The sequence below is a fragment of the Phyllostomus hastatus genome, unplaced genomic scaffold, assembly GCF_019186645.2.
Source record: "Phyllostomus hastatus isolate PE091 unplaced genomic scaffold, TTU_PhHast_1.1 phas_contig_17, whole genome shotgun sequence".
Classification (NCBI taxonomy): Eukaryota; Metazoa; Chordata; class Mammalia; order Chiroptera; family Phyllostomidae; genus Phyllostomus; species Phyllostomus hastatus.
Window position 1 is genome coordinate 15883349 of NW_025333664.1, and position 25631 is coordinate 15908979.

Sequence of the window (25631 nt, forward strand, 5' to 3'; positions counted from 1 at the left end):
CCAGCCTGGGAAGCAGGGCGCACCTCTTCGGCCCGTGATCTCTAACCAGCCTGCAAATGGCCACGTGTGTAACTGCAAGGGAAGCTGGGAAGTGTGGTGCCGCCAGCAGGAAGGGCGACGTATTCAGTAACAGCCAGCCCCTCTGCGCACATCTCCTAACCCTCTGTCCTCTGACTTTCCCGTAATGCTCCAATCACAAAGCTCTGCGCTGACGGACTCCGTCCCCTACACAGGTACACAGTAGTCCACGTGCTGTAGTTCTGTGAATCTGTTTCTCCCTTTCTTGGTTTAGCCTTTTCTGCCTGCATTTTAACACATGTCATTTTTAACTTCTATTTTCACACCTTTTTACCTTGCTTATTCTTTTGGTAAAACTTGATTTCCAGAGGTGCCAGCAGGACACGGAGGCAGCATGGGGGCAGCAGGGGGGACACCCCTCCCACATCTTGGTGGGAAGGGCCCTGAGCACCCTAGGCAGCCCCCCAACCCTCGGAGCTGCCCTGACTCAACCTTAACCTAGGGGTCCTGAAGACCCACAGGACCGCCCCTCCCTCCCCTGTACCGTACCCTCCTGCCACCGCACTCCACACTGGGGCCTCACGCGGGGCCAGGGGAGTCCACTGCTTCACAGCTCCCCCAGCACATTCAGCTGCAGTCACACCCTGCACCTGCACTCTGGCAACAATCGATCGTGGTGGGGTCAGCATGGGGTGGGGACGTAAAGATGCCTCAGGGAGTAGGGCTCCCTGGCTGAAGAGAAGTTCCCAGTGTGGACACCCGATGTGTTCCTCCCAACAGAGTAAGCAAGCAATCGCACTGTTCTCAAACTCCCTTTGTTCCCAGCTGTAGTCATTCCTTTACCCACCCCGGCAAGGGGTCACCCTGCACGAATCCTGGGGGCCCACAGCCCCGCCTCCCAGTCCAGCACTGCACTGCGGATACCCCCAGCTGGGTGAAACACACCTCCTGCCCTTGGGGAAGGCTCTACAATTTAGAAGCGACCACTTTTGGGCGAGATGAGGCTCCTGACACTGTGGCGAGTGCCCTGCGGGTGGTCTGTGTGAGGGCCCGGGGAACCCTGCCATGTGCGTGCACTGGCAGGGATGAGCAGATTCCCCAGGGAGGGGGGCACGCGCTCAGGTGGCATGAGAAGTCACGCAGGCTTACGGCAGCGTGCCAGAGATGGAGCCAGGGAGACCGAGGCTTGGCCCCTTGGCCTGTGCCTCATCACAGCCCAAACCATCTCTGCCTTTCCCTGAGTCTGCTCGACCCCTGGGCAGGGCGAACACCACACCTGTTTGACTACGGTGTGTCCCGGCTCACCCGCCCACCCAGGGCCCTTCCCCATCAGGGCTTGACCCCCATGGACGTCTTGGCCTCTGCTGTAACCCCTGCTGCTCAGGCTGATTAAACTACTAGTGATGGGAAAAAGACTCCCAGGCCTAAGAGCAGTTACCGTGGCTCCTCGTCCTGGAAATGTGATCTGAAACCTCTCACATGGAGGCTGCTGCTGCTGCCTTCTCATCAACCCTTCTGTGTAGTTCATGCCCATCACTGTCTCTCGGGTCCTTGGACCCAACCGGGGACGGCCAGTGGCAATGCTCTGGGAGCACTGGGTCAGCATGTGTTTCTGCCTTCCGCCCGACCACCGCCACCCCTCCTGGTCTTCAGTTTCTAGGCCCCTGAGAGTGGGAGGCCAGGAGCCCGCCGTGGCGAGTTACCTGAGCAAGCAGGTTCTGAAGTGGCCTCGTCAGAGGCATCGGAGCCAGAGGCTCCATGGGCTGACGTGTCTGGAGCCTGTGATAGGACACTGGCATCTCAGGGGCCTGCTGGGCTCAATTACCAGGCGTTGGAGAGTTCAAGTTCCCACCAAGCAGTTTGTGTAAGAGAGAAGGGTCGCTTGCCCACCTGAGATGAAGCGCATGGCATGTGAGACTACAGCAGAACTGGAAAGACTGCTGGAGCGACCTTCTCTCGTCCACTTCCTTCTTTGGCAAGGCCAGAAAACGACAGGGAGCCAGCAAACACATGGACAAAAATTGTAAAAACCTGTGGGAAGGCCTCACATGGTGGAAAAGTTTCCAGCAAAGAGGATTTGATCAGAGTTGGACCAAGGTTCCGTTTCTGCCCACTCAGACGCGGGCGCCAAGCGGGCCCCAACACACTGAGGGCGGACAGCCTGGTTACCCTCCCTGGGCCCCTTCTCCTCCTGGAAAGAGGACACGTGGGAAAAGGGAAATACGTGCAGCGCCCGAGATTTTGTGGGGCACTGTTCTTACGACACAAACATTACCTTTCTATCTGTAGGGGAAACACCTCCACCTGCTGGGCGTTCACACAATTTCTGAGTACATGTAGAAAAAGATCCACACTGACAATAAAAATGTTAAACACTTTTTTAAAAAAACAAAAAGAGCTTTCAAATGCAGTAAGAAATAAGGACACTCTGTCCTCCACTCTGTCCCCACTGACTGCTGCAGGAGGCAGATGCCACAGCTCGCCTTGGCTCAACAAAGACACCGGAAGGTCACGTTTCCTCCCTGCAGAGGCCCGTACAAAGGGTGAGTTTACAGGGTAACTCCCAGTGTCCCTTCCCTGTTCTCCCCAGGAGAAATCCATCGTGCAGCCCAAGGTCACCAGCAGACTCGGGCCAGACACAGCTAGCACACTGTCCTGTCACACTGGACGACGTGGCCCAGGTCCAAGAGGGGCCCCTCTGTCATGCCTGCTCGCCAGCGCCCCCTCCACTGGCCCCTGAGCCTTTGCCTGACGCCTGGGCTTCTGCGGAGCGTGAAGCCTGCTTTGGCAGGTGGATGGGGACGTAGATGTTGGACGCACTGTGCTCCTTGAGGTACTCTCCTCCCTTCTCTTCATATTCTTTCCTGGTGACCCAGACGCCGTCATCATCTAGGTGGTCCAAGGCCCAGTCCCGGGCACCATACCAGGCGTCCAGCACGGGGTTAGAGGCAAGCCGAACCTGAAACACAAAGAGAACATTCACCAGAAGGCCATCTCCCATCAGGATTCGAGGGGTGAGGGTTCAGCAGGCCCAGCTACAGCCCCCTACCTTTTAGCCCCCCAAAATATACAGAGACAGGCCCCCATGAATCTCAGGACAGTGCCAGACTGTCTCTGCACCCTCCATACAAAGCTGAGCTGAAATGCCCCCAAGTGTGCAGAAGACTCGACCTCATAGCATAAGCAGCTGTCGGCTATCTTACGAACACAAGACCTGCCACTCCAGGTCAGAGAGGGACCAGTTGCCTCTCCTCCTGCCCCAGTGATGCTGATCACAAGCTGTCAGTGGAGAAGGAAGCAGAGTGGCATCTGACCTAGAGGAAAGGCCTCCTGGCCCCGATCCCCTCCCTGCGAGCAGAGGGAGCAGAGGGAACAGAGGCTGATGCAGAGCGGCTCCGGCCACGGTGGCCAATGGGCCTCAGGGGAAGTGAGAGCAGAGGACGACGCTGCCGATGCCCAGTCGCCACTGCTCGCCTGGGGAGCCAGGTGGGGGCGACATTCTCCATGCACACTCCTTCGTACCCCCTGCACCTCATTCTGTGCATGCCTTCCTTTTTCAATTAAAGAAAGAAATATACAGAACATGATTCTGATTCTGCTTTAAAAACTGAACATGAAGACCAGAAGGAAAGCCGCAAAAATGTTAACAGTGGATATCTCTAGATGACGAAATTATAAAGTGAGTTTTCTCGTTTACACTTCACTTCTTCAATCAGAAAGCGAGTAACGAACGCCACCCTCAGAGCGGCTGGCGGCAGGACAGTCAGTACCTGAAAGGACGACTGGAAGGGTCTCATCGCCAGCAGTTCCCTCTCGATTCTGGCTTTCATCCCGGGATACATCACGTTCCCGCCCGTGAGGAACACGTTCTGAGCCAGCACGTCCTGGACGTCCTTCGGGTACCTAGGAGAGAAGCGGTTCCCCCGGCACGGCCCTCAACTCGGACGTCGGGAGAGAATGCACACGTGGACAGGTGCGCTCTCAGCGCAGAAGAGAAAGCACCTGCATGAAAAGTTGTTTTAAAAACTTCCAACTTTTACTTGTGTCTTTGCAGAATGCCAGCTAGTTAAAACCGTGCTTTGAACGGTCAATTCATTTCCTTTGCCGGATCAGTGTGCCTTTCTAACACATGGTTTTTAGAAACCGACTTCCCTGAGGTATGCTTTACACATATTTTGACGAAGCCTGACAGATTCACATGCCCCAGTGACCCTCGTCACCACACTCTCGGGGCAGAACGTTTCCATCACCCCAAGAAGCCCTGCCTCCCTTTTGAGGGGCCATTTATTTTTATTAAGTTTTATTGTATACATATTTGACCACTTTCCCACCATGAGACAAAGCTGACAGTCACCAAAGGTAGCTGCACAGCAGCTTTTCTCCCTTGCTGGGAGAAGCATCCATCCTGCTCAACCACGAGCAGCCACGGCACTGGAAGTTACATTCCTTACTTGTCCAACTTGAATCATGCAAACTCACACTACAGGGAAATGCCTGTGTAAACGGTAGGGGGGAAGTGTGCCCTTATAGAAATGCAAACCCCTAAAGACATGTCTACAGGGAAGGGAAAAATTTGCAATTTCTGCAAACTGTTAGGCTGATTTGCAATTGCTAGTCTTCGATAATGCGAAGGTATATGTGACAGCCAGTGCGCATACATTGTTGTGTTGCTCAGACTTGACAGAAATTCTTAAAGATCCTCAAATCAAGAAAATTCTTTCCTGAGCATTTATATGTATGGAAAAACAATCACAGAGCCCCAGCCATGCGTCCAGCCTGGTGAGAGGTAAGGAATACCGCCTGAGTACAGCAAGTCAACGAGAAGGAGAGAGTGAGAGAGACTTCCAATGCCTGACCATCAAATCCACTGTTCAAAGCCAAGGAGCTAGTTTGGGAAAAAAGAAAGAAAAGAAGCTCCAGTCTCACCTGTCCAGAACGTACTGAAGGGTCTCTGCTATCCCAGCCTGCTCTTCGCCTAGGAGAGACGGCTGGAAGACAATCTCCGGAGCGCGAATTCTTTCTGTCCCAACAAACAGCTGATGATACGCTGCCAAGTTGAACACGGGCTTTGAAAACCCGAGGTTTAGAAGATATTTTTAGGCCACATGACAAACATCCCAGCTGCCAGTCTCCTCCCGCTGCACTGTTTATTCCAACACAGCTCTGTCCACGCCAGAGTAACCTCTCCCCAGCTCTCTCGATTTCATAGTTTCATTTTTCTACCCTTTTCCATCTACAAATCTGCATCATGAAATGGTCCCCAAATAGTAGAGGGAAGGGACTTCGTGAAGAGCGGCAGCAGAGAGGCTGGCAGGCCAGGTCTCCCGCCCAGGGCCTTGCTCTGCGCCCTGGTCCCTGGTCCCCGCACAGCCGAGCCGGCCTGCTCCCAGGTGCGTCTCAGACTCGGGTCAGTCTCTCCAGTCGCCATTGTGATGACAGGGAAGTAGAACTAAGCATAATGTCATTGGCTTAAATTTGAATTAAACCACTAAAGCTAGTCTTCAGGTCTAAAGCTTCTGATTACTTGCTCAAATGTTTCCATTGGACAGACTGTTACACACAGGTTCCCTGATCTTGGTGCTGGAACCCCAATCGGCCACTGAGTGAAAAAGCCCTGACTTTGGATGTTTTAAGTCCTGGTACTCCCCCCGCCTCACCGCCCATTCCAGAAACTACAGCTGAGATTTTTTTAAGTAACATCCCTAAAGAAGCAGACCAGACTAGCCTGGTCACTTATGTCGTGGCTTCAAAGCATGAGCACTGTCTAGGCTGCGGGGGTCCAACCTGGACAGCGGGGACCGGCTTCTCCACTTCGGGTGTCTCCTCGGAAAACAGGGGCTCGAAGTCGTTGATGTTCTCCACGTCTTCCAGCGACGGCTCCAGGGGCTCCAGGTCGGGGGTCTAAGGACAGAACCAACGAAACGGGACGGATCCTGTAACTTCCGCGAGCCTCACTCCTGGTAGTTCACCATCATAAAAGAGAACCAGACTCACCCAGCAGCCTAAAAGTTCACAAAAACTATGAAAAATTTTCTAAACTATTAAAAAAAAGAAAAAAAAGAACATGCATGAATGCAAGGATTAAAAGACTGAAAAGCCAGGAATGGCTTCACTCCGGTCCCTGCCTTTCCTATTGCACAAGCCTCCGCTCCCGCCCTTTCTCTGCAGCCTCCCCACGGGCCCGCGGGTGCCTCACAAAGTGTGCTCACCACCAGCAAAGTTAAATACATCTCGTCATAGTTAACAAATGTGTGTGCCAACACTAATGGGCTTAACAAACAATCAGGCCCTTGGCAGCAGGTCCACTGGGCTGCTGCTGTGACAGAAGGCTCCTGAGGTGGTGGAACGCTTCCCGTCTGGGGAGTCCGCAGGGGGGAGTCAGGCTCCCCCCTCAACGATGACGGGCCCAGGCGGGGCCTGGCACGAGGGACACTGCCAGTGAAGGGTTTAGAGCACGTCTGCACTTTGACCTGGACAAAAGCAGTTAGGTGGGAGTGGGGTGGTTCTGGATGAAATCTTCAGCCATCTGCAGTGCTGCCACATGAAAGACAGATGAGTTTAACCTTCGGGACTCAAAAGGGAGAAGCCACGGGAAGGACTATTTGACAGCAGTCCATGGGAAAACGCTGTAACGGCGACAGCTGTTGCAGAAAGGACCATCTCATGAGATGGGTCGTAAGAGGACTCCCGCAGACGCCATACCATCAGCCAGGCTCGCCTGAGATCCCTGCATTCAGCATGTGTTCGCCGAGTCCCTTCTTACTCTTAAAACCTATGAAGCCTTACCGACATAATTCAGAACACACAGACACGCCCTCTAGAACCTACCCACGTATACTACAGATGTCAACTGGCGTCCAAACTCACTCTTCAATGAGGCAACGCCCTCCAACACAGCCCAACACCCCCCACAAAAGTCATGTGGCATGTGTGTGTGGCTCACAGATGGGTGACAATGTGTTCTCAATCCTGACTAATATGTATGGTTTTACCATACTTACAGGGAGGGTAAACCCTGGAAAGGACAGGGAATATTTCTTCATGTGATACCAAAGAACAGGATGAGTGGAGCTGGTTTAGAAATAGGTAATTTAAGGAGGAAAGAAGGTGGACTAGGAGGCGAGACTCTAAGGACCTTGATCTTGGTGAAGGAGGTGAGAACGTTGCTGCCAATGCTGGATCTGACTCAGGAGCAGGGACCCTGCTGGCTGCACAATCACACACAGGTGAGGAAACTGGGGCTCAGGAGCCTTAGTAACTCGCCTACCACCACACTACACTAGTAAGTGGTGGAACCTTGGCCCGAAACAGAACTTCTTGGCTCCAAAGTCTTTGCTCTGCCTTAAGCTGAAATTCTGTAAATCATGATGTCCCACAAAGACATTAAAAATAAGATATTCAAAACCCAGCTTGTTACCTTCCTAAGCCAGGCCGAAGGCACCACCTTCCAACCACCACCTTTCACCGCAGCCTCAGTGTGACCAGGGTGCGCCTGGGGTCGGACGCCCTGCCCGAGTCTCAGCTGCACTGCCTGCAGCCGGGCGCCCCGGCGGGTTTCTTCACTCCCCAAAGCCTCGCCTGCGTCATTTGTGAATGGGAGTGACGGCAGTACTTGCTCAAGATGCGGAAGGGCTTGGCACCAGGCCTGCCACATGTCATGTGTTCTCTTATCATGAGCCACTGCCACTCCTGTCACCTGTGTCCCTAACTGGCACCAAGATCTTAGGACCCTACATTTGAAGTGTCTCCTCCTCCACCTCTACCCCCAAGACAAATTTCAGGTCAACCGCAACACACTTTTATCCTCTCTTCCCCGCTCCGGACTTGCTGCTTCCTAAACCCGTCACCCTAACTGCTACCAGTCATTTCCCTGCACTAAGATTTCATCGGATTACTTCCGTGCACAACACACTTTGCAGGCTTTATCTGTATGAGGGACAATATCCAGGCTGATTGATAAAGACCCTTACATCCCCAGCAGGTGTGGCTCAGTTGGCTGGAGCATCATCCAGTAACTGAAGGGTCACGGGTCGATTCCTAGTCAGGGCACATACCTAGGTTGCATGTTCGATCCCAGCTCTGGGTGCGTATGGGAAGCAACCAATCAATGTTTCTCTTTCCCTCCCTCCCTCCCTCTCTCTCTCTCTCTCTCAGCAATGAAAACATGTCCTTGGGTGAAGATTTAAAAAATAAAAAGACCTTTATAGTCTGGCCCCTGCTGCCCCTCCTGACTTCAGCTCCCACACACATCTACATGCCAAACGTGCCATGCTCCCTGCCCATGTGGTTCTTTCCACCTAAAATGTCCTTCCCTGCTCACTGGCTACTTATGGAAATCAAATAATTTTTCAGAGCACAGCTTAAATATCCCAATCTTTTCTTAAAACTCCCTCTGTATTCCCCACAGACCTACCACACACCTGACAGACTTTATTACAACCTTCCAAGTATGGTTCTACAGCCCTGTTTTTTTTTTCAGGCACCAAGAGAATAGGAACTGTATCCTTACCTCCTCTATGCCCCCTATCCCTGGAATACCACACCTAGCTCTGAGTGGGAGACACTGGGATACACCCTCCCATTTCTCTGGAACAGACAAGATTATAAAATGTTTGGGTTTCAAAAGGCTTATTGAGCCCTGGCCAGTGTGGCTCAGTTGGTTGGAGCATAATCCCGTAAACCAAAAGGTCATGAGTTTGATTCCCAGTCAGAGCACATTCTTGGGTTGTGGGTTTGGTCCCTGGTTGGGGAATGTGTAAGAGGCAACTGATTGATGTTTCTCTCTCACACTGATGTTTCTCTCACTCTTTCTCCCTCACTTTCCTCTCTCTGAAAATAAATAAATAAAAAGAAGAAAGAAAAAAGAAAAGATGCAACATGGGTGCCTAGAGAAGCACAAGAACAGGCAGAGGCTGGCTCTGAGCTGGGCTGTCAGGCAAGGGAACTTTCTATCCTGGGCCCACTGTGTTTTTAATAAGTGATGGCGCTTTAAACCCACGACAGTAGAGTCTTCTGGTTTAAATGCTTCGTTAGGCATGCTAACAGGGCCTACTCCTTTACAACATCCTCCTGGGAACACCCTCGGAATAGCAAGGGACGGATGGATTGGTCTGTACGAAAAACATGGACTTTAGGAAACACTAAGTTAAAACACTCAGCTGTATTAATCCACTTCGGCCATTACTGCTTGGTATTTCAATATGATTGATTGGTCCACATAAATCTATTCTCTCCATTCTAAATGAATAGTTAGAAAATACTAGAAAATACTTTCTGAAAGGTAGAACTGGCCAGCAAGAGTCACAGTCAAATTCATCCCAGGAAGATTACTGTAATGGCTCTGGTCACTAACAATCACCCTTAATTAATAGTTACTGACTATTAGAGCTCTGGAGACAGATCAATTCATCAAATTCGTTGTTTACAGAGAAATCTTTTAAAGTCTGACATTTCAAAATCTCCCTAATCCCAGAGGGATTTGAATACAACACCCCCCCCAGCACTAAACAAAGTAGGGACTTAAAAAGTATCTGCTGAATGAATGAAGGAGTGGTTGAATCACGGCATGTAACAAATGCAGAAAAATGAACACAGGAAAGGAAACGTTAGTCCTCCAACTGCTCAGGAATCACATCTTCAAAGTTGTTTTTCTTTTCTTTCTCCTTTTTAAATCTGCAACCCCTCACCTGCTGGTGGCTCGGTGCACAGCTCTGGTATAAAGACTCTAATGTTCTGGTGACATGTTAATCATGATAAAAACTAAGTGGATGAATAAACAACAAAGAAACCTTGGTTCTGGATCCCAGTAAGGAAAGAGCTCAAACGGAAACACAGATCTGACGACCGGGAGAAGCAAACCAGAAGATGCACGTTGGTTCTACCAAAGTTGACCTGGATGCTGTGCGCAAGTAAGATGCAGAAAAGGTCCCCTTGACCCAAGATCACAGTGAGCCAGTGAGCTGCAGCTGGGACACCTGACTCAGGATCTGCTCTGTCAAACAGGCATGCCTGTGACCAGGGGCTGTCCTCATGTCGTCCACAGCCCATGAGAGAGGGGTGGAGAGTGCCAGGTGAGGGCATGGGCTGAGAGTGAGCCTCCAGCTAGGAGACGGTCACTGAAAACACCAGCTTCGTGCAGAGCCGGAGAGCTCTGAAGTCACAGGCCAGCACCACGCTGCACCCAGCATCAAACTGGATTTTTCTGCAGGACTCTCTTTATAAGCATAGGTTTTCAAGTAGTTTGATTGAAAAACAAAAAAATCAATAAGCTAGACGGGTCAGCCCTGACCCAAAGTGTCACAAAGCAGTACACAAGTTCCTTTGAGAACTCTGGAGGTGACAGATTCAGGAACAGTGAGTGCACTCACGAACACTTTTTTCCAGCTCTAAAGACCGGAGAGCCAACCAGTGACTTCCGGCCAAGGTGTGACCTGCAGGCTGCCCCATCGCCACTCAGGGCCCATATCTCCACCCTGACCCCTGCCCTGTTGGCCACAGCAGCAAAGAAAGTTAAAGGGAATGTACAACTAACTGCCAAAGAACCCTCACAGGAGAGGTTGGGGTTCCAGACCTCACCACCTGATCGGCATGTGCGTGTTCTTGCTACTCTACACACACACTTTCCACTCCCTGCGGGGCCAGAGGTCTACAGGGCGAAATCATTCGGGTCAGAATGCCAGGGGGCACAAGTCAGTGCTGTCACTGCCCCGTCGGTGTGCCTGTGGACATCACTCGCTACAATGGCTCTCTTTGCCCCAAGTCTGGTCACAGCTGCCTTTTGCGTCAGCTTTCTCAAGACACAACTCCCACCCTCAGGAAGGGCTGCTCTCTCCACATGACCCCACAGGCCCTCCCTCCCGGGCACTGGCACCTCAGGCTTGTTGTCCACCACATCCACCTCGAGGGTGACTTCTGACTGGAGGATTTTCTGCTTGGCTTGCTCCACGGCTGAGCTGAGCTTGTGTATGTAGGACTGCAGCTCTTCGGGGGAGTCCATGTTCAGCTCTATCAGAGCTTTGTGAAACTGATCCATCTGGCCGTCCTCTAGAAGTTCCTGGAACCAGAGCAGTCAGAGTGTATGCCCAGAGTCACCAGCAATCACAAACAGGAAGGAAAGAGCAGTAGCTCAGGAGCCAAACAGAGAACAACAGCAGGAGAGGGCTCCCAGAGCCCCCCAGCCTGCCCCACCACAAAAATCACACCTCCCCCAAAGGTTCCCACAGCTACCCTGCCATGCCCACACCCCCAGATGTCTCATGGCTGCCACCGTATCCTGGTTTCAGCACCACATGACCAGGCAAAACTAACCTATGGTGACGGGCATCAGAAATGCTGTCATCATTTGGGTGGGGAGAGGTGGGAAGGGAACCAGCAGCAGACATGAGGGAGACTGCTGGGTTGCTGGTAATGCTCTCTTTCGGGGTCTGGAGAGCAGACACACTGTGTGTTTCACATTGTGAAAATGTACGTGCTGCACGTGTCAGAATGGTACACTCTGCAGTGTGCATGATGCACTTCAGTTAAAAAATTAAAAAAAATAGAGGAGACTGTAAGGCTGACATAAATCAGTAAAGCCAGAGTCCACAGCTCTTTTAGAAACACCTGCTGCTACACCCTCCTCTATAACGATGACCTAAAACTCCTTCTGGATCCCAACAACCCCTGAGGCGATGTGTTTCATGGGTAAGGAAGAGCATACGGGAGGACATTCCCTGGGACCACGCTGCTGAGCAAGGCCGCAGGCCCATCGGGATGTGCCCTTACCTGCACGTACAGCAGTCGGTCCAGACGCTCCTGATCGAGCTGCAGCTTCTCCTCCCGCCGCCGGGCGTTGAGCTCCTGCAGCCGCCGCAGCTGCTGCTGGCGCCGCTCCTGCTTCTCCTCGGCAGTCAGCGTGCTGCCAAGGAGCTTGCTGGAAAATGGGAGCTGCATCTTGTGGACGTTGTTTTCGTAGTAGTCCGGGCACCGCCATTTCTGCAGTTCTTCAAAGAAATAACTTTGAAAGTCATGAAATAGCAACACCATTAGCAGAGAAATGAGACAGTCAACACTAGGGCTCTAGGTCTGGGTAAGACGAAAAAAAGCACACATCAACCAATCCCCGAAGCACCTCATCAGCAAAATGCAACTATAAAACCTGGACATAATGCCCACAGACCTGTTCTAAAGTAATTGCTAAACAAAGGTCCTCAGACAGAAATGCTACCAGAAGGACAACGGAAACATTCAGAATGAAGGAAGAGCAACAGAAATGATGAAAATCTGGTTAAATGTAACAGACTCACCTGCTCTTGAGTTTAAAATGTTTGACAACTAAAAGGAAAAACCATTGCGCTGTGTGATGAGTCCCCAATGTACGCGGATGACTGCACGCAACAACTCCAGCAAAAAGGAGGAAAGATAAAGGAGCCTCTAGCCTGCCCACATTCCCACACTCCACCTGAACTGGTAAAATAGCGATGTCAAGTAGACTCTGTAAAGTAGGTTCTCTACAGCAAATACTGAAAAAACTATAGAAAGATATAGTAAAAAAACACAACAGATAAAATATAATAACAAAAAACTTTCTAAGTGTTCTAATAGACCAAAAGAAGGCAGCAACAGAAAAGAAAGAACAATGGAAAGCAAATAACAAAATAGTGGACCTAAATCCAAATATACAAAAAATTAAATCAATTTAAAATCATCCTAACATACCAACTAACAGAAAAGAGACTGAGAAAATATATTACAGGGAGAGTAAAAGGAAAAGAATGGAAAGACATCCCACAGAAGCGCTGGTCGTAAGCAAGCTGCAGTGGCTGTATTAAGGTCCAAGTAGACTTCAAAGCAAAGCAAATTGCCAAGGATAAAAAGGGACATTATATCAATACGATGATAAATTGTTCATTTGCCAAGACATAAGAATCCTAAATAGGTACCTAACTAAAGAGCTTTAAATACTTGAAAGCAGAAACTGACAAAACTGAAAGAAACAGAAAAATCCCCAATTATACCCAGAGACTTTAATACTCTTGTCTGAATAATCAGTAGAGCTGGTAGATGGGAAATGAGCAGGGACAGAGAACTGACAAACCCCACCAGCCAGCAGAGCCTGAACGGCATCAAAGAGCACTCCACCACCAACGGGGGGACACACATCGTCTCTTGATCTCTTCGCGCGTGTGTGCAACATTCAGCAAAGCCGACCTTCACAAGTGTAACCGACAGCAGACAAAGAAAGTTCTTTGATTTTATTAAATTAGAAATAAATCATAGAGAGAGAACAGGAAAATCTCCAGAAATCTGACTATAAAGCAACACATTTCTAAAGCATCAACAGCTCAAAGACAAAGTCTTGAGGGAAATTATAAAATATCTGAACTCAATGAAAATGAAAATATATCAAAATCTATGGGATGCAGACACAGCAGTGCTGGGGGAAATTTACTGCTCATATTAAAAAGAACAATGGTCTCGTGATATGCTAAACTTCTACCTTAAGAAGCTAAAGAAAAAGAGCAAAATAAGCCTAAAGCAAGTAGAAGGAAGGAAATAATAAAAAGACATTAATGAGATTATCTAAATCGTCCTATGTCTATTAAAGAAATTGAATTCATAGTAGAAACAACCTTCAGAAAAAAACTCCTAGGCTCAAATGGTTTCACTGAAGAATTCCACCAAACATTTTTTAAAAATACAGTAATATCACTTACATTTGTAAAGTCTATTCCAGAAAGTAGAAGAAGGAATGCTTCCCAGCTCATTTGACAAGGTCGGCATCACCCTGATACCAAATCCAAAGGCAGTAAAAACTACAGACCAATATCCCTCATGAACACAAAAATCCCACGAAGTATTACCAAATCAAGCAATATATATAAAGATATGTACATGAACAAGTGGGTTTATTCCCCCCAAATCAAACCTACTTCAATATTTGAAAAGTAATCATTATAATGAACAGTCCAAAGCAGAAACACCACAGAGGACCATATTAATTGATGTACAAAAAGCTGTTCACAAAACTCAAAATCCATTCATAATAAAAACGCTCAGCAAAACTAGGAACAGAAAGAAACTTCCTTAAGTTGGTGAAGGGCATCTGCAAAGCACCCAGAGCTACCATCACGCACTCAACAAGGAAAGACAGAACGCTTCCCCTACACCCCGGGGCCAAGGAACAGGGAACAAGGCAAGGCCGCCCGCTCTCACCACTCCTGCTCAACATTGTACAGAAAGCCCTGACCAGTGAAATAAGGCAAGGAAAAAGAAATAAAAGGCAAAAACATCGAAAAGGAAGAAATAAAAGTAATTACAGATGGCATGTCTACACATAGAAATTCCCAAGGAACCTATAAAAAACCAGAACTAAGTGTGGCAAAGTCACACGATATAAGGTCAACATAGAGAAGTTAACTGAATTTCTATCCACTAGCAATGAGCAACTGAAAAGTGGAAGAAAAAAAAACAAAGACATAAACACTTAAGCATAAATCTAGTAACACGTGCACAGGGTCTATATGATGAAAACTACAAAATGCTGATGAAAGAAATCAATAATGACCTAAATCAAGGGAAAGACACACTATGTTCATCAGCTGGAAGATTCAACAGAGTGAAAAATGTCAATTCTCCCCAGTGGGTTTACTATCTTTTCTGGATTTATATTTAGAATGTTGTTGTTTAATATCCAATCTTATCTGTAGATTTAATGTACTTTCAATCAAAATCCCAACAAAACTTTTTCGTAGATATGGATGGACAAGCTAACCCTAACATTTATATGGAAAGGCAAAGGAACCAGAATAGCCCAGACAACTGTGAAAACAACCTACGTGTGTAAGTTATCAGTTAACTAAATAGTTTATGAAAGTAAATACCCAAAGGGGAAGGGGATTCTAAAAAGTAATGGGTAAAAAGTGAGAAGAGAGTCATCCTGGGAACAATTTAAGGAACACCCCCGAAAGCGGACACCACCCAAAGCCGCAAGCAAGCGACCTCTTCATTACCTTCCACGTAGTCCTCAGCGATGTAGCTGTGCTCGTGCAGGATCTCCTCCATGCGGCTGAGCGTGATAGCTGCCAGGTGCCCGGGATACTTCAGCTGCAGGAGACGCTGGAGGTAGCCAGCTGCTTGGCTTCCTCCCAGATTGATGCGTTTGCAATTTTTAGCATCTAACCTACAACCGAGAAATGGAAAACAGCACTTGATTTTTGGCAATGTGAAAGAGAATATGGAACACCTCTAAGGAGAAAGGGTAATTTAATGTAGATGGAAGGGAAAGAAACAGACCAGCTGGGAGAACATAAAACCTTACAGTTAGAAGAGACTTTAAAGTTCCCTCAGTCTAACCTCTTAACCAATGCAGAATTCCCAGTCCACACCCAGACAGGCATGTGGCCACCTCACTTCTGGCGAAGGCTTCGGGACACCACTTCAATGGGAAGAACATGTACCCTGAAGTCAGACCCTGATGTGACTCACCATGTATTTCTCGAACTGTGGTCCTGGAACCAAGTATCCTAGAATTATCTGGGAAAATGTTAAACGTGCCAATTCCCAGGACTCATTTGCTCCGGGGTGGTCTGGGACTCCACACTTGAACAAGCTTGCCAGACAACTCTCCTGTGGGCCAGACTTCGGGAACCCCTTCCCCAGACACTCGACTTCTACTGACACAAACATATGAAGTAACCACATGTATGCTGGCTTACTGTAATCTCCTCAGAGTACCAGGCCCCTTTCACATGAACTGAAGGGGAAGAGCCAGAGTCACTTCATTCTCTTAACGTGAGAAAGAGCAGCAGAGCACTAGGAAGTTGCTGTGTATTGCAACGTCGCTGCTGTATCACACCTCACCAGCAGATGCCAGCACAGAACAGGATATGCTCCAATCTGATCATTGCTTAGCCTTCAGGTAAATAATTTTCTAATATATAAAAATAATATTTTTAATTTCTGCATATTGTCTTACATAATGCAGACAACTCTGTACAGGAGTGTTTGTTAATGTCTACAAATTACTTTTTTCTTCATAAATTTTTGTAAAACCTTCGAGAGAAATTCCCACTATGGGGCTCAATATATTCCACAGCATTTGTTTTGACTTAAATGTTCAGACAGCTTTACAGTTCACAAAGTGCCATCATCTACGTGGTCTCATTTCATCCTCATGGTACCCTGAGTATCAGTGTGTCCTAATTTTACACGATAGTAAACTAAGTGAAGAGGTTAGGGGCCCCGTCCTTAGCAGGGCTGCAAACCAGGCGTTCGTTCAACCTCAAAGCCAGGGCTTCTTCCCCACTTCTACACCCTCTTGACTCAATGTGAAATCTTCTCAGGAGAGCGTGATACTGGCTTTGTCTCTTATCAGGCAACAAAAGCCCAACTATAAAATGAGAACAGATTTTAAACATGACAAAAACTACCCTCACCTTTTATGTAACTGAGATATTCAATAAGTGCCTATCATGTGCCAGGCACTGTACCTGAAAAAGATCTGAACTATGGTGATTGAAGAGCTTTAAATAAAAATAATGCTGTCTTAATAAGAAAGTGACTCCTGAACACAAAGACAGTCTAAACTAAGTTTATTCAAATAATGTATTCAAACATTTTTATTGAGCCCCTAGTACCTGCAGGGACTGTTACCGCACCATACATCAGAATTATAAAATTCTAGAATTGTGGATCTGGACCTCAGAGGACACCACACCAACTCCCTCCAGGAGGTCAAAAAGGATGGAAGGTGAAGTGACTCACCCATAGTCACAAAGTGAGACAGGTCAGAGCTAAGCCCAGAGGCCACTTTTAAAGCAGGTACCCAATAAATGTTTCCTGAATGCTTCTCAAAAGAGTACTCAAATGCCGTAAGTACAACTCACCTCCCCTCTAGGATGGGTAAAATATGTGTACACTGGTATCCAGATGAAATGATGAGCCCACTGGAAATCAAGTTCTTTGGCTTACTGTGGTAGAAGCTGAACAGACTGTCTATTCCGTAGGCCACCTTGGGAATCCCGTAGCACTCAAAAAGAAGCTCAGACATCATTTGTCGTGAATACAGTGGGTTGCACACGGCTTCTGTCAAAACTATGGGATGATCAACACAGCCCTACTTTGAAAGAAAAGAGCAAAAAGATGATTGATACAGGAATACTCTTCTTAAGAACGCCAAAACCCTTTATTGCAAGGGCTGAATTTGCTTTTGGTCTCCAATCAAAAACCTGATCAGAAGCAAGTGTAAAGTACTCATCTCATCTTTACTGGAAGTTGTTTTGGAAAATATGAACATAGCATCAATTTAAGGTTATTAAGTCACAGCCTCTTCCAAACCATCAGTAAACCATCTTGACTCTATCTTCAAAATACCTCCAGAATCCAACAGCTTCTTACCACAGCCCTTGTCCCAGCTACCCACCTCTTGTAAATCACCATCACTTCTCATCTGGGTTTTTCCAACAGCCTCCTCACTGGTCTCCCCGATTCCACCCTATGTCCCACCCTATGTCCCGGGCCAGTCCCTTCTCCATACAGCAGCTACACTGATCTCTTTGGAACATAAGTCACATCTCTCCACACCACGCTTGACACAGAGTTCAGTTCTCAATATACATTAGTTAATAAATAAATGTATTAACAAACGAGCATGTCCGAATGTATGCTCCAAGAGAAAACGGGCGTTGTTCTGTTCACTGCTGTACCCCAAGAGCCTAGCGCAGGGCTTACACACGTTAGGAGCTTAGCACTTGATCGAGTGACTAAATGAATGACTAGATAACAATGAGTGCCACCGGAATGACTATTATTTCTCCGAGGGCAGACTGTGCACAGACACTACCGCATCCTTCCCCCTAAAGCCCAACCCACCTCCCTCCCCCCACCATTCACCTGCGAGGAGACACCCAGGTGCTGGAAGCTGTAGTCAAACAGCAGCTCCTGCAGCTCCAGGTTGACTGGCACGTTGCGGTCGAAGGGCGAGCGCAGCATCCAGCGCAGCGGCTCCAAGCTACCTAGCGCGTTACCCACCTGCGGACCCGCCCCACCCCGAGCCCCGCCCCGCCCGCGAGCGCAAACGGCGCGGAACTGCAGCCGCGGTTCCGGGCCCGCGTCGGGTCCGGGGCACGCCCAGCCAGCGCGGATCTGAAACGACCCGTTGTCTAGCACCAGAGGCACTGGCAGTGGCCCGTGTGACACCGGGCCGGCCTCCAGAACTGGGTCTGGAGTGGCGCGGGCGTCACGGAACGGGAACACGTTCCCCACCGGCCCAGCGCTACCGGCCGCCATCTTGCAGCGCGCTGGCTCCGCCTTTCTTCGCAGCGTCCGCCCAGACGGGGCGAGGCCCCGCCCCCTTGCGTAAAAAATGCCTCGTGGCTGCGGTCCTAAAGAGCTTCCAAACTTTGTCTTTTTGCTGAGTCCCTCGACTCTCTTCAGCTATATCGCCCCTCTTGGCCCAGGCTACCTTCGGGATCGCCAGGTCCAACCATTCTGGCCATTAAATCCTGCCGTTCCTGATCAAACTTCTGCCGTAACCCCGCCCCTTCGCTCCAGCCAGGACTAGACCAGTAAGCCCCGCCCCATGTGAGCGTCATCAAGCCCCGGCCCTCCCGGCTTCAAGAAAAGGACGCTGAGCTCCATAGGGCCCCGCCTTTTAGTTTAGCCACGCCCTATTTGGGGGTAACTCACCTTCAACCGCCCTTGGCCCCGCCTCCACACATGGTTACGTAGCTTCTAGTCTTCTAGTTAAGGAGGCGCGAAGTCTGGGATGCTGATTGTTCAATTTCTCAGCTAGAGAGCTCGCTAGGCAAGCGTGTTCACTTTATAAAAATTCATCAAGTTATCCATTTATGATTTGTGCACTTTTATGCACGTGTGTTATATTTTATCATACAGTATAAAGTTTTAAAATAGCGTTATGTATTTATGAACTTACAAAGACTGTGCCCTGTAACTGGAGACTTCAAACCCTAAGAAAAGGTACTGCTCTCTCGACATGTATACTCTCATCCTTTTAGTGGCATAGCTTCCCCTCGTGGTCATTTCGCTTGTTGTGATCCTGAGTTCTAGCCAAATGGGGGTGGAAGTGGAGGTGATATGGAACCCCAGCCTCCAAGTTTTAGTTCCAAAAACACTGGGCACACTTTCCCCTCCCTGCCCCCGTTTCCTCTTTCCACTAGCTAGGAAAAGTAACAAGAATTAGAGTAGCACCTTGACTCTACCCTCCCAGCACTAGAACACTTAAGTTTGAGAGATAAAAGCAAGCTCTCTATAAAAAGTGACGGTGAATAAACATCCTTAGCAAGAGATCACACCCCAAAACTCTCGAGAACATCTATGAACCCTTCTATGCCAGATTTGGAACTAGACTAGTGACAAAATCAGATTAGGAGTGTTGCCTTCCAATACAGTCCATCGTTTCAGACATCTATCCAAAGGTATCCATCATTAAGCTAAGAAAGCAGGGACAAGTAGAACACAGAGGCCGGTAAATATAAGTGAATGTAAGCTTAGGAACTATATCTATGTATACCAATATAGGAAAATCACCAAGATATATATTTTAAAGAAATAAGTGAAGGCAGTACTGTGTATACTGGACTCCCTTTAAGAAAGGAGGGGGAGACAAATACTTATGTTTTTGTTTATATTTTCATGCAGATAGACAAACTAATAAAAAGAATTTACTTCTTTTTTTTAAGATTTTATTTATTTATTTTTAGAGAAGGAAGGGAGGGAGAGAGAGAGAGAGGGAGAGAGAGGAAGAGAATCATCAATATGTGGTTGCTGGGGGTCATGGCCTGCAAACCAGGCATGTACCCTGACTGGGAATCGAACCTGCGACACTTTGGTTCACAGCCCGCACTCAATCCACTGAGCTACGCCAGCCAGGGCTAAGAATTTACTTCTAAAGGGGGCATGAGATGGGTGAGTCAGGTGTGGGGCACTGTTTTACTCCATGCTTTTTGATACATTGTTTTTGTTTTTCACCATGTGAATGTATAATATTTTCAGAAAAAAAAGCACTATGTATAGGTGAGGTAGATTGCATTATTATTCCCAGTTCTTCACTCACTTATAATAGGATCATGCACCCATATCATCAGCCATGTGACTTTGTAGGGTCTCTCCCTATTGACGCTGATATTGGTCTTGACCATGTAACTTGTTTTTAGCCAGTGGGTTGTTAACCTAGTGTAATTCAAGTAGAGGCTTTAAATGTGCCTGTGCAGTTTAGACTGCCCTCTTGCACTCCTGCTATTAGTCATGAGAAGAGCATGTCCAGAGTCTAAAGAGGATCAGAGATGCATGGAGAGGACCCAAACCCAAAATGCAGGCTGGAGCCAACTCCAGCTGACCTGCAACCTAAAGCTGAGCTGTCCCATGGACCCATGAACAAGAAAAATGTTTATTCTTATGATCCACTAAAATTCTGGGGTTGCTATGCAGCATTATTGCTGCAGAAAACTGAACAATACACTAAATCAATGCTCTCCAATTGGTACTTTCTGCCTTGATGGAAATGTTCTATAATCTGTCATGCCTCATGCAGTAGCCACTAACCACATGTGGCCATTGAGCACTTGAAATGTGGGTAATGCAACTGAGGAACTGAACGTTTTATTTTATCTTATTTACATTTAAATGTAAACAACCATATGTAGCTAGTGGGTACTCTTGCACAATGTAGCACTAGACAAAAATCTATGGCTGTGATTATTTGCCCTTGGAAATTACTAGAAGTAAATAGATCATAAGCTTGCTGTCCTAGTTTCCTAGGGCTGCTAAAACTAAGTACCACAAAGTGAAAAAGCTGAAAACAACAGAAATTTATACTCTTGTAGTTCTGGATGCTAGAAGTCCAAAAATCAAGGTATCAGCAGAGCCATGGTCTGCCTAAAAGCTCTAGGGAAGAATTTGTTCCATGCCTTTCTCTTGGCTTCTTGTGTTGTTTGCAATCCTTGGTTTGTAGATATATCACTCCACTCTCTGCTTTCATTGTGTGTCTCTCTGTGTATCTCTTTTCCTCCTCTTTTAAGGTCAACAATCTTGTTGGATTAGGGACCCACCCTACTTCAGTATGACCTCACCTTAACTAATTATACCTGCACATCTGCAAAAGCCTTATGTCCAAATAGGGTCCCATTTACAGATACCAGAAGTTAGGACTTCAAACATATCTTTTAGAGAGGCACAATCCAATTCACAATACCACTGAGCTTTGAGGAAATTGTATTGCCAAGAAAACACAAACCTGGACTCCAAAATTCTGTAAGTATTTGACCCCTAATATAACCATAAGATCCAAAAGGTGATCAGAAGGAAGCTGGGCGTGGAAGTTGTGCAACCCCAGAAAGGTGATACTCTCCAAGATCTTCAGGATAATTAATAGGAAAGGGCTTCTCAGAAGGCAAAGCCAAGAGCCACTGAGAACAATGGACAAAGGAGTTCTCCCTGGAAAGAAAGACAGAGAGCTGTAACCAAGAAAAAGAAAGCAGGTGATCCTCCCTCTTGGGGGCCTGTGTAATAGTCTGGTCAAGTTTATTCACGTTGTTATTTGTATACTTTAGCATTTGGGTACGCCTTCTCACAGTGGCTAAAAGAATGCCTGTGACAAAGGCTGACAGAATCACTACAGACAAAAGGACTGAGTCCACACTCTTGGAATTCCCTTTACTGTGAAGAGTGATCAGGGCATGGATATTGCTGGTCCAATTATAAAACCTTACAGATTTAACAACACTTAGGATAAAACCCAGTCCAAATTATTGCTGAAGTGTCCCACGGTGGGGAATGATCAGCAGATAAATGCTCCCTGCCCCTCCCCCCACACACACATACACACAACTAAAGCTAAAGAGCTTACAGAAGTCTGTCCAGGCTGGGGAACACCCACTGAGGGATGGAGTGAGGAAAAGATGACGTCAGTGCAGCTGAGCTGATGCAATGGAGTCTGTGAAACTAACAGAATGGGTCCCATCAGATGGGCTGAAGCCTGAGAAGTAGATTTTATTTTACTTGAACTAACCCGGAGACTTCAAGTTTTGAACTTTACAATTGCATGTCAATGCCTAGAGATATTGTGCCCAGCACACTTAGATCATTGCTGTACACCAGTGACTGCTGTGTGAGAAGCATGCAAGGTGCTGATGTCTGGGTCCCACCCTCCAGGGAATCTGGTTTCACTGTATGGGGTAAAGTGTGGGCACGGGATGCTTTACAGTACAAAACAAAGTTTGAGACTCAGTGCTCCAGGGCCTTTAACTCCAAGTGTGGCTTGCAGCCCAGCAGTCTCAGCATCAACCTGGGAACTTGTTAGAAATGCAGAATCCCCAGCTCCACTGAGACCTACTGAATCAGGAACCTGCATTTTAACAAGATCCCCAGGTGATTCATGCATGTATTAAAGTTTGAGAAGCATGGGTCTGGTCCTCTTACCAGCCCTGATTTTTATGTGAAAAGGAAATACAGCTTATTTTTGGTTAAGCTGCTCTCAGGTTGGTCTCTGTCCTGACTAGCAAACACACATTTAGGTGATCAGGTGATGCATGTGCTTTGGCTCCTGAGGGGTTCTGCATGGCAGGACCCAAGACTATGGAGCCATCAGAAACCCGTTCCAAGAAAATTCTTCCATGTGCCGCCCAGTCTGCCAAAGCTTGACCAGGACGACATGATGGGAATAGGTATCAAACTGGGTGGGCTCTTTGAGCTGTGATTCATCATGGCTGATCACGGCCTTGTGCTGGGCCTAGATCAAGGATCCCTGGGCCAACTGCCCGAGTAAAGGAAGAGATAGCCGTGTAGCCAAGGAGACAAGCAGCAGATTTGGGCTGGAGGCCAGGAATTTAGCACGGGGTCTCCAGCTTCCTCCCAGATTCTGCTAACTCACTGATAGTATTATTGGACATGTGGCCTTTTAGCACCCTGTCCCTTTGCAGACATTGTTGACACAGCCTGGGATCTGCCTCTCGAATCCTACTCATTTTTGCAGGACCAGCTCATGTCACCTTGGTTTTACTTTGCTGGGGGTCAGAGCAGAGTGTCCCAAAAGGTGCTCACCATGGAGCAAGTTCCCTTTGCTGCAGGTGAGCGAGAACCTTGGCTGGTGAGAATACTGTAAGTTAGTTCCATGTCCTCCAGGCAGCCCTCAGCATAAGGTCTTGGCTCCAGCTGAGACCCCAGCTAAAATGACAAAAGACCAAAACAGAAAAATCGTAACAGGGTCTGGCAGACCAGCAGACCCTTCAAGAATTTCATAAGGACTCGGCTGCTTTGAGATTTTGAGGCTCCTTCCCCTTACACTTGACCTCCAGCTCTTAGATTTTTATGGTCTTGGTAAAACAGGGTTTAGTCGGGATCAACAGAGGCCCTGTCTTTACTGCTGCACCCCCAGAGCCCAGAACAGTTCTTAGCCCAATGCGTGGCCTAGAGTGGACGCTCCATAAATATTTCATGAAGATATCCTGTGTGCCTGCCAGAACTTGTACCAGATACTGGGTGATGCTAATAATTCCTTTAACTGTGCTCTCCCTTGCCCAGCCTGTAATTCCCTCCGAAGAATCCTCAGTCTCTTTGCCTGTTTCTATGCCAGCCCCAGAGGGTTGGCAGGAGCTCCTGGAAGTGTAGATCTCCTCCCTCCCCCCAGCCCCCACCTCACTGGATTTGGCTGGGCTCTCAGCACCACTGGGCCAACCTGCTGGGGTGTTCCTGGCCAGAGGCCCCTCCTGGCCTGACCCTTTTGGACCCCACAACTGGCAGGGGTGGCACCCACAGCATCTCTGTGGAATTGTAGCCAGACCCTTGAAAATATGCAATCCTAACCTATAGGGAGTAAAGCCCACCTCCCAAATCCTACTTCACACCCAGGATTGGGGTCAGCGGGAGGCAGGAAAGGCATCTGATTAGAGAGTAAAATTTAAGTGGGTGCAAAAAATTCAATAAGCAAGGTAACATTTTGTGCAGTTATTTTTTTAAAAAATCAAAAACCAAAATGAACTATGATTTTCAAAATAACACGATGAACAAAATAATACAATTTGAAATAAAGACAGAATTGGTATTGCTAATATTTTCCTTTAGCCTCAGACTCAGTACAGTTTAACATAGATAGTGCGGCTACCAGCCTGCTCTATCTGAATTGCACTGTTGTTGATCTTGCATGCCTAGGTATTTGGGAGGGAACTATACTAATAAATCTTGCCTGGTCTATCTTTAGACTCAGACAGCAAGCTCAGGGCAGACCCGGGACAGCGTAGGAGTCCTTCCTTTTAACTTCTACCCACGCACTTTGGTGTTGGGGGGAGGGGTGTGAAGATGGGTCCCATCTACTCCTCCCTATTTCTCCTGGCTGCTTGAAAGCGAGTCTGGGGATGAGCGTCCTACAGACGACGGTGCAGTGCTTCCCTAGGAGCACTAGGAGGCTAGCTCTCCAGCCCCTACCACCCTCGGCACCCACGCGGGGGACGGACAGGCTCCTCCAAGTCGAGCACAAAGCCAGGAGCCAGGTGAAGGTGGAGCGGAGCCAGGTGAGTCCGCGGAGGTGTCGCAGCTTTTCAGAGTCTGCAGGTGTCTCATTTGTCCTTTTAAAGACGGGAAGGATGGAGCTGGTGCAGCTTGACGTTCCCACCTTCCCTTCCACTGCAGAGGTTCCATCGGGCTCTCCCTGAAGCCTACTCACCACCGCGCTGGGACTCAGAGCACGCCCTAAGGACCATGGATCCACTGAGGAGCAAGGGAGGTGGGGTTTGGAAGGAGGGGGCGGGAACAATCAACTCCCCAGGCTTGGGAGACACCAGAGGGTGTAGGGGGCCTGGAAACTGAGAGTCCTCCAGCCAGCTCCGAATCCTGAACGCTCCACCATAGTGACAAAAAGGGGTTAGGAAGGTAAAAAGCAGACATCTCAAAAGGTCCGTTTAAATCATCAGAACCGGGAGCAGCAGAGGGGCGGGATCTTATCCCTCTTCCCGCTCCCATTCCCATTCGGTGGAAGCAGAACCAGGGTAATTCAAAACCATCACTGTCACAGGCAGGCTCGCAGAGATGCTCTGCACACACATGCACACACAGGCATTCACCAGAGCTCTCACGAGACACAAATACAGCTTTCCCCTCACCCCGCACGCATATCTTCCTATAGGCATGCTCTCTCTCATACCCGCACACGCACCCACATCAGTGGCAGCCCGCAGGGAGAAATGGACACCGTGCTTAGGCATTCTCTGGGCTCGTCCCCATACCAATTGCATCTGGAGAAATCGTTCCAAACAATCCTCTGCCATGGTGGTAGAGACCAAGAACCTCCTACGTGGTTTCTCTAGGGGAGAGAGAGGAACCCCGGGAACCTCCCAGCCTTCCTGGGCTCCTGATCCCATCTAGAGTCTAACCACAACCCTCTCTAACCATTCACGGACTGACACTCCTAGAGGCAGTGTGAGTGCTGCTCCTTCCACGGGATAATATCTGCACGAAAAAAGACTGGATAATTCAAGCAGATGCATGCTTAAACAGGCTGCACAAAAAAAGGCTTAGGGCTGTTGGTTCTAAAACAGCCAGATCTCTTTACTGTGGCTGTGTAAGCCTCAGCTTGGGCTTAGGGGTGGGGTGGGGTGTTCTTTAGAGTGAGAGATGCCTTAGAC

The 25631-nt window shown here is 48.3% G+C and overlaps 1 protein-coding gene across 1 annotated transcript; it reads right to left on the minus strand.

Moving 5' to 3' along the window:
• Nucleotides 1-2378: 2378 nt before the first annotated feature.
• ACTR5 (actin related protein 5) lies at nt 2379-18479 on the minus strand. The gene is made up of 9 exons (XM_045833075.1): nt 17890-18479; nt 16884-17113; nt 15009-15178; nt 11782-11999; nt 10889-11071; nt 5803-5919; nt 4945-5084; nt 3789-3921; nt 2379-2977 (listed from the first exon to the last, which is right to left on the minus strand). Exons 1-9 carry the CDS (start codon nt 18283-18285, stop codon nt 2720-2722), a joined length of 1845 nt encoding a protein of 614 aa, XP_045689031.1. The 5' UTR covers nt 18286-18479; the 3' UTR covers nt 2379-2719.
• Nucleotides 18480-25631: the final 7152 nt, after the last annotated feature.

Coding starts and splice junctions, on each gene's coding strand:
- ACTR5 (XM_045833075.1), bottom strand. CDS start 18,285: ATGGCGGCCGGTAGCGCTGGGCCGGTGGGGAACGTGTTCCCGTTCCGT. Junction 5,920..10,888: donor TGGTGGACAACAAGCCTGAG/GTGCCAGTGCCC, acceptor TTCTGTCCTTAG/ACCCCCGACCTGGAGCCCCT. Junction 2,978..3,788: donor CCTTCCAGTCGTCCTTTCAG/GTACTGACTGTC, acceptor TTTGTGTTTCAG/GTTCGGCTTGCCTCTAACCC.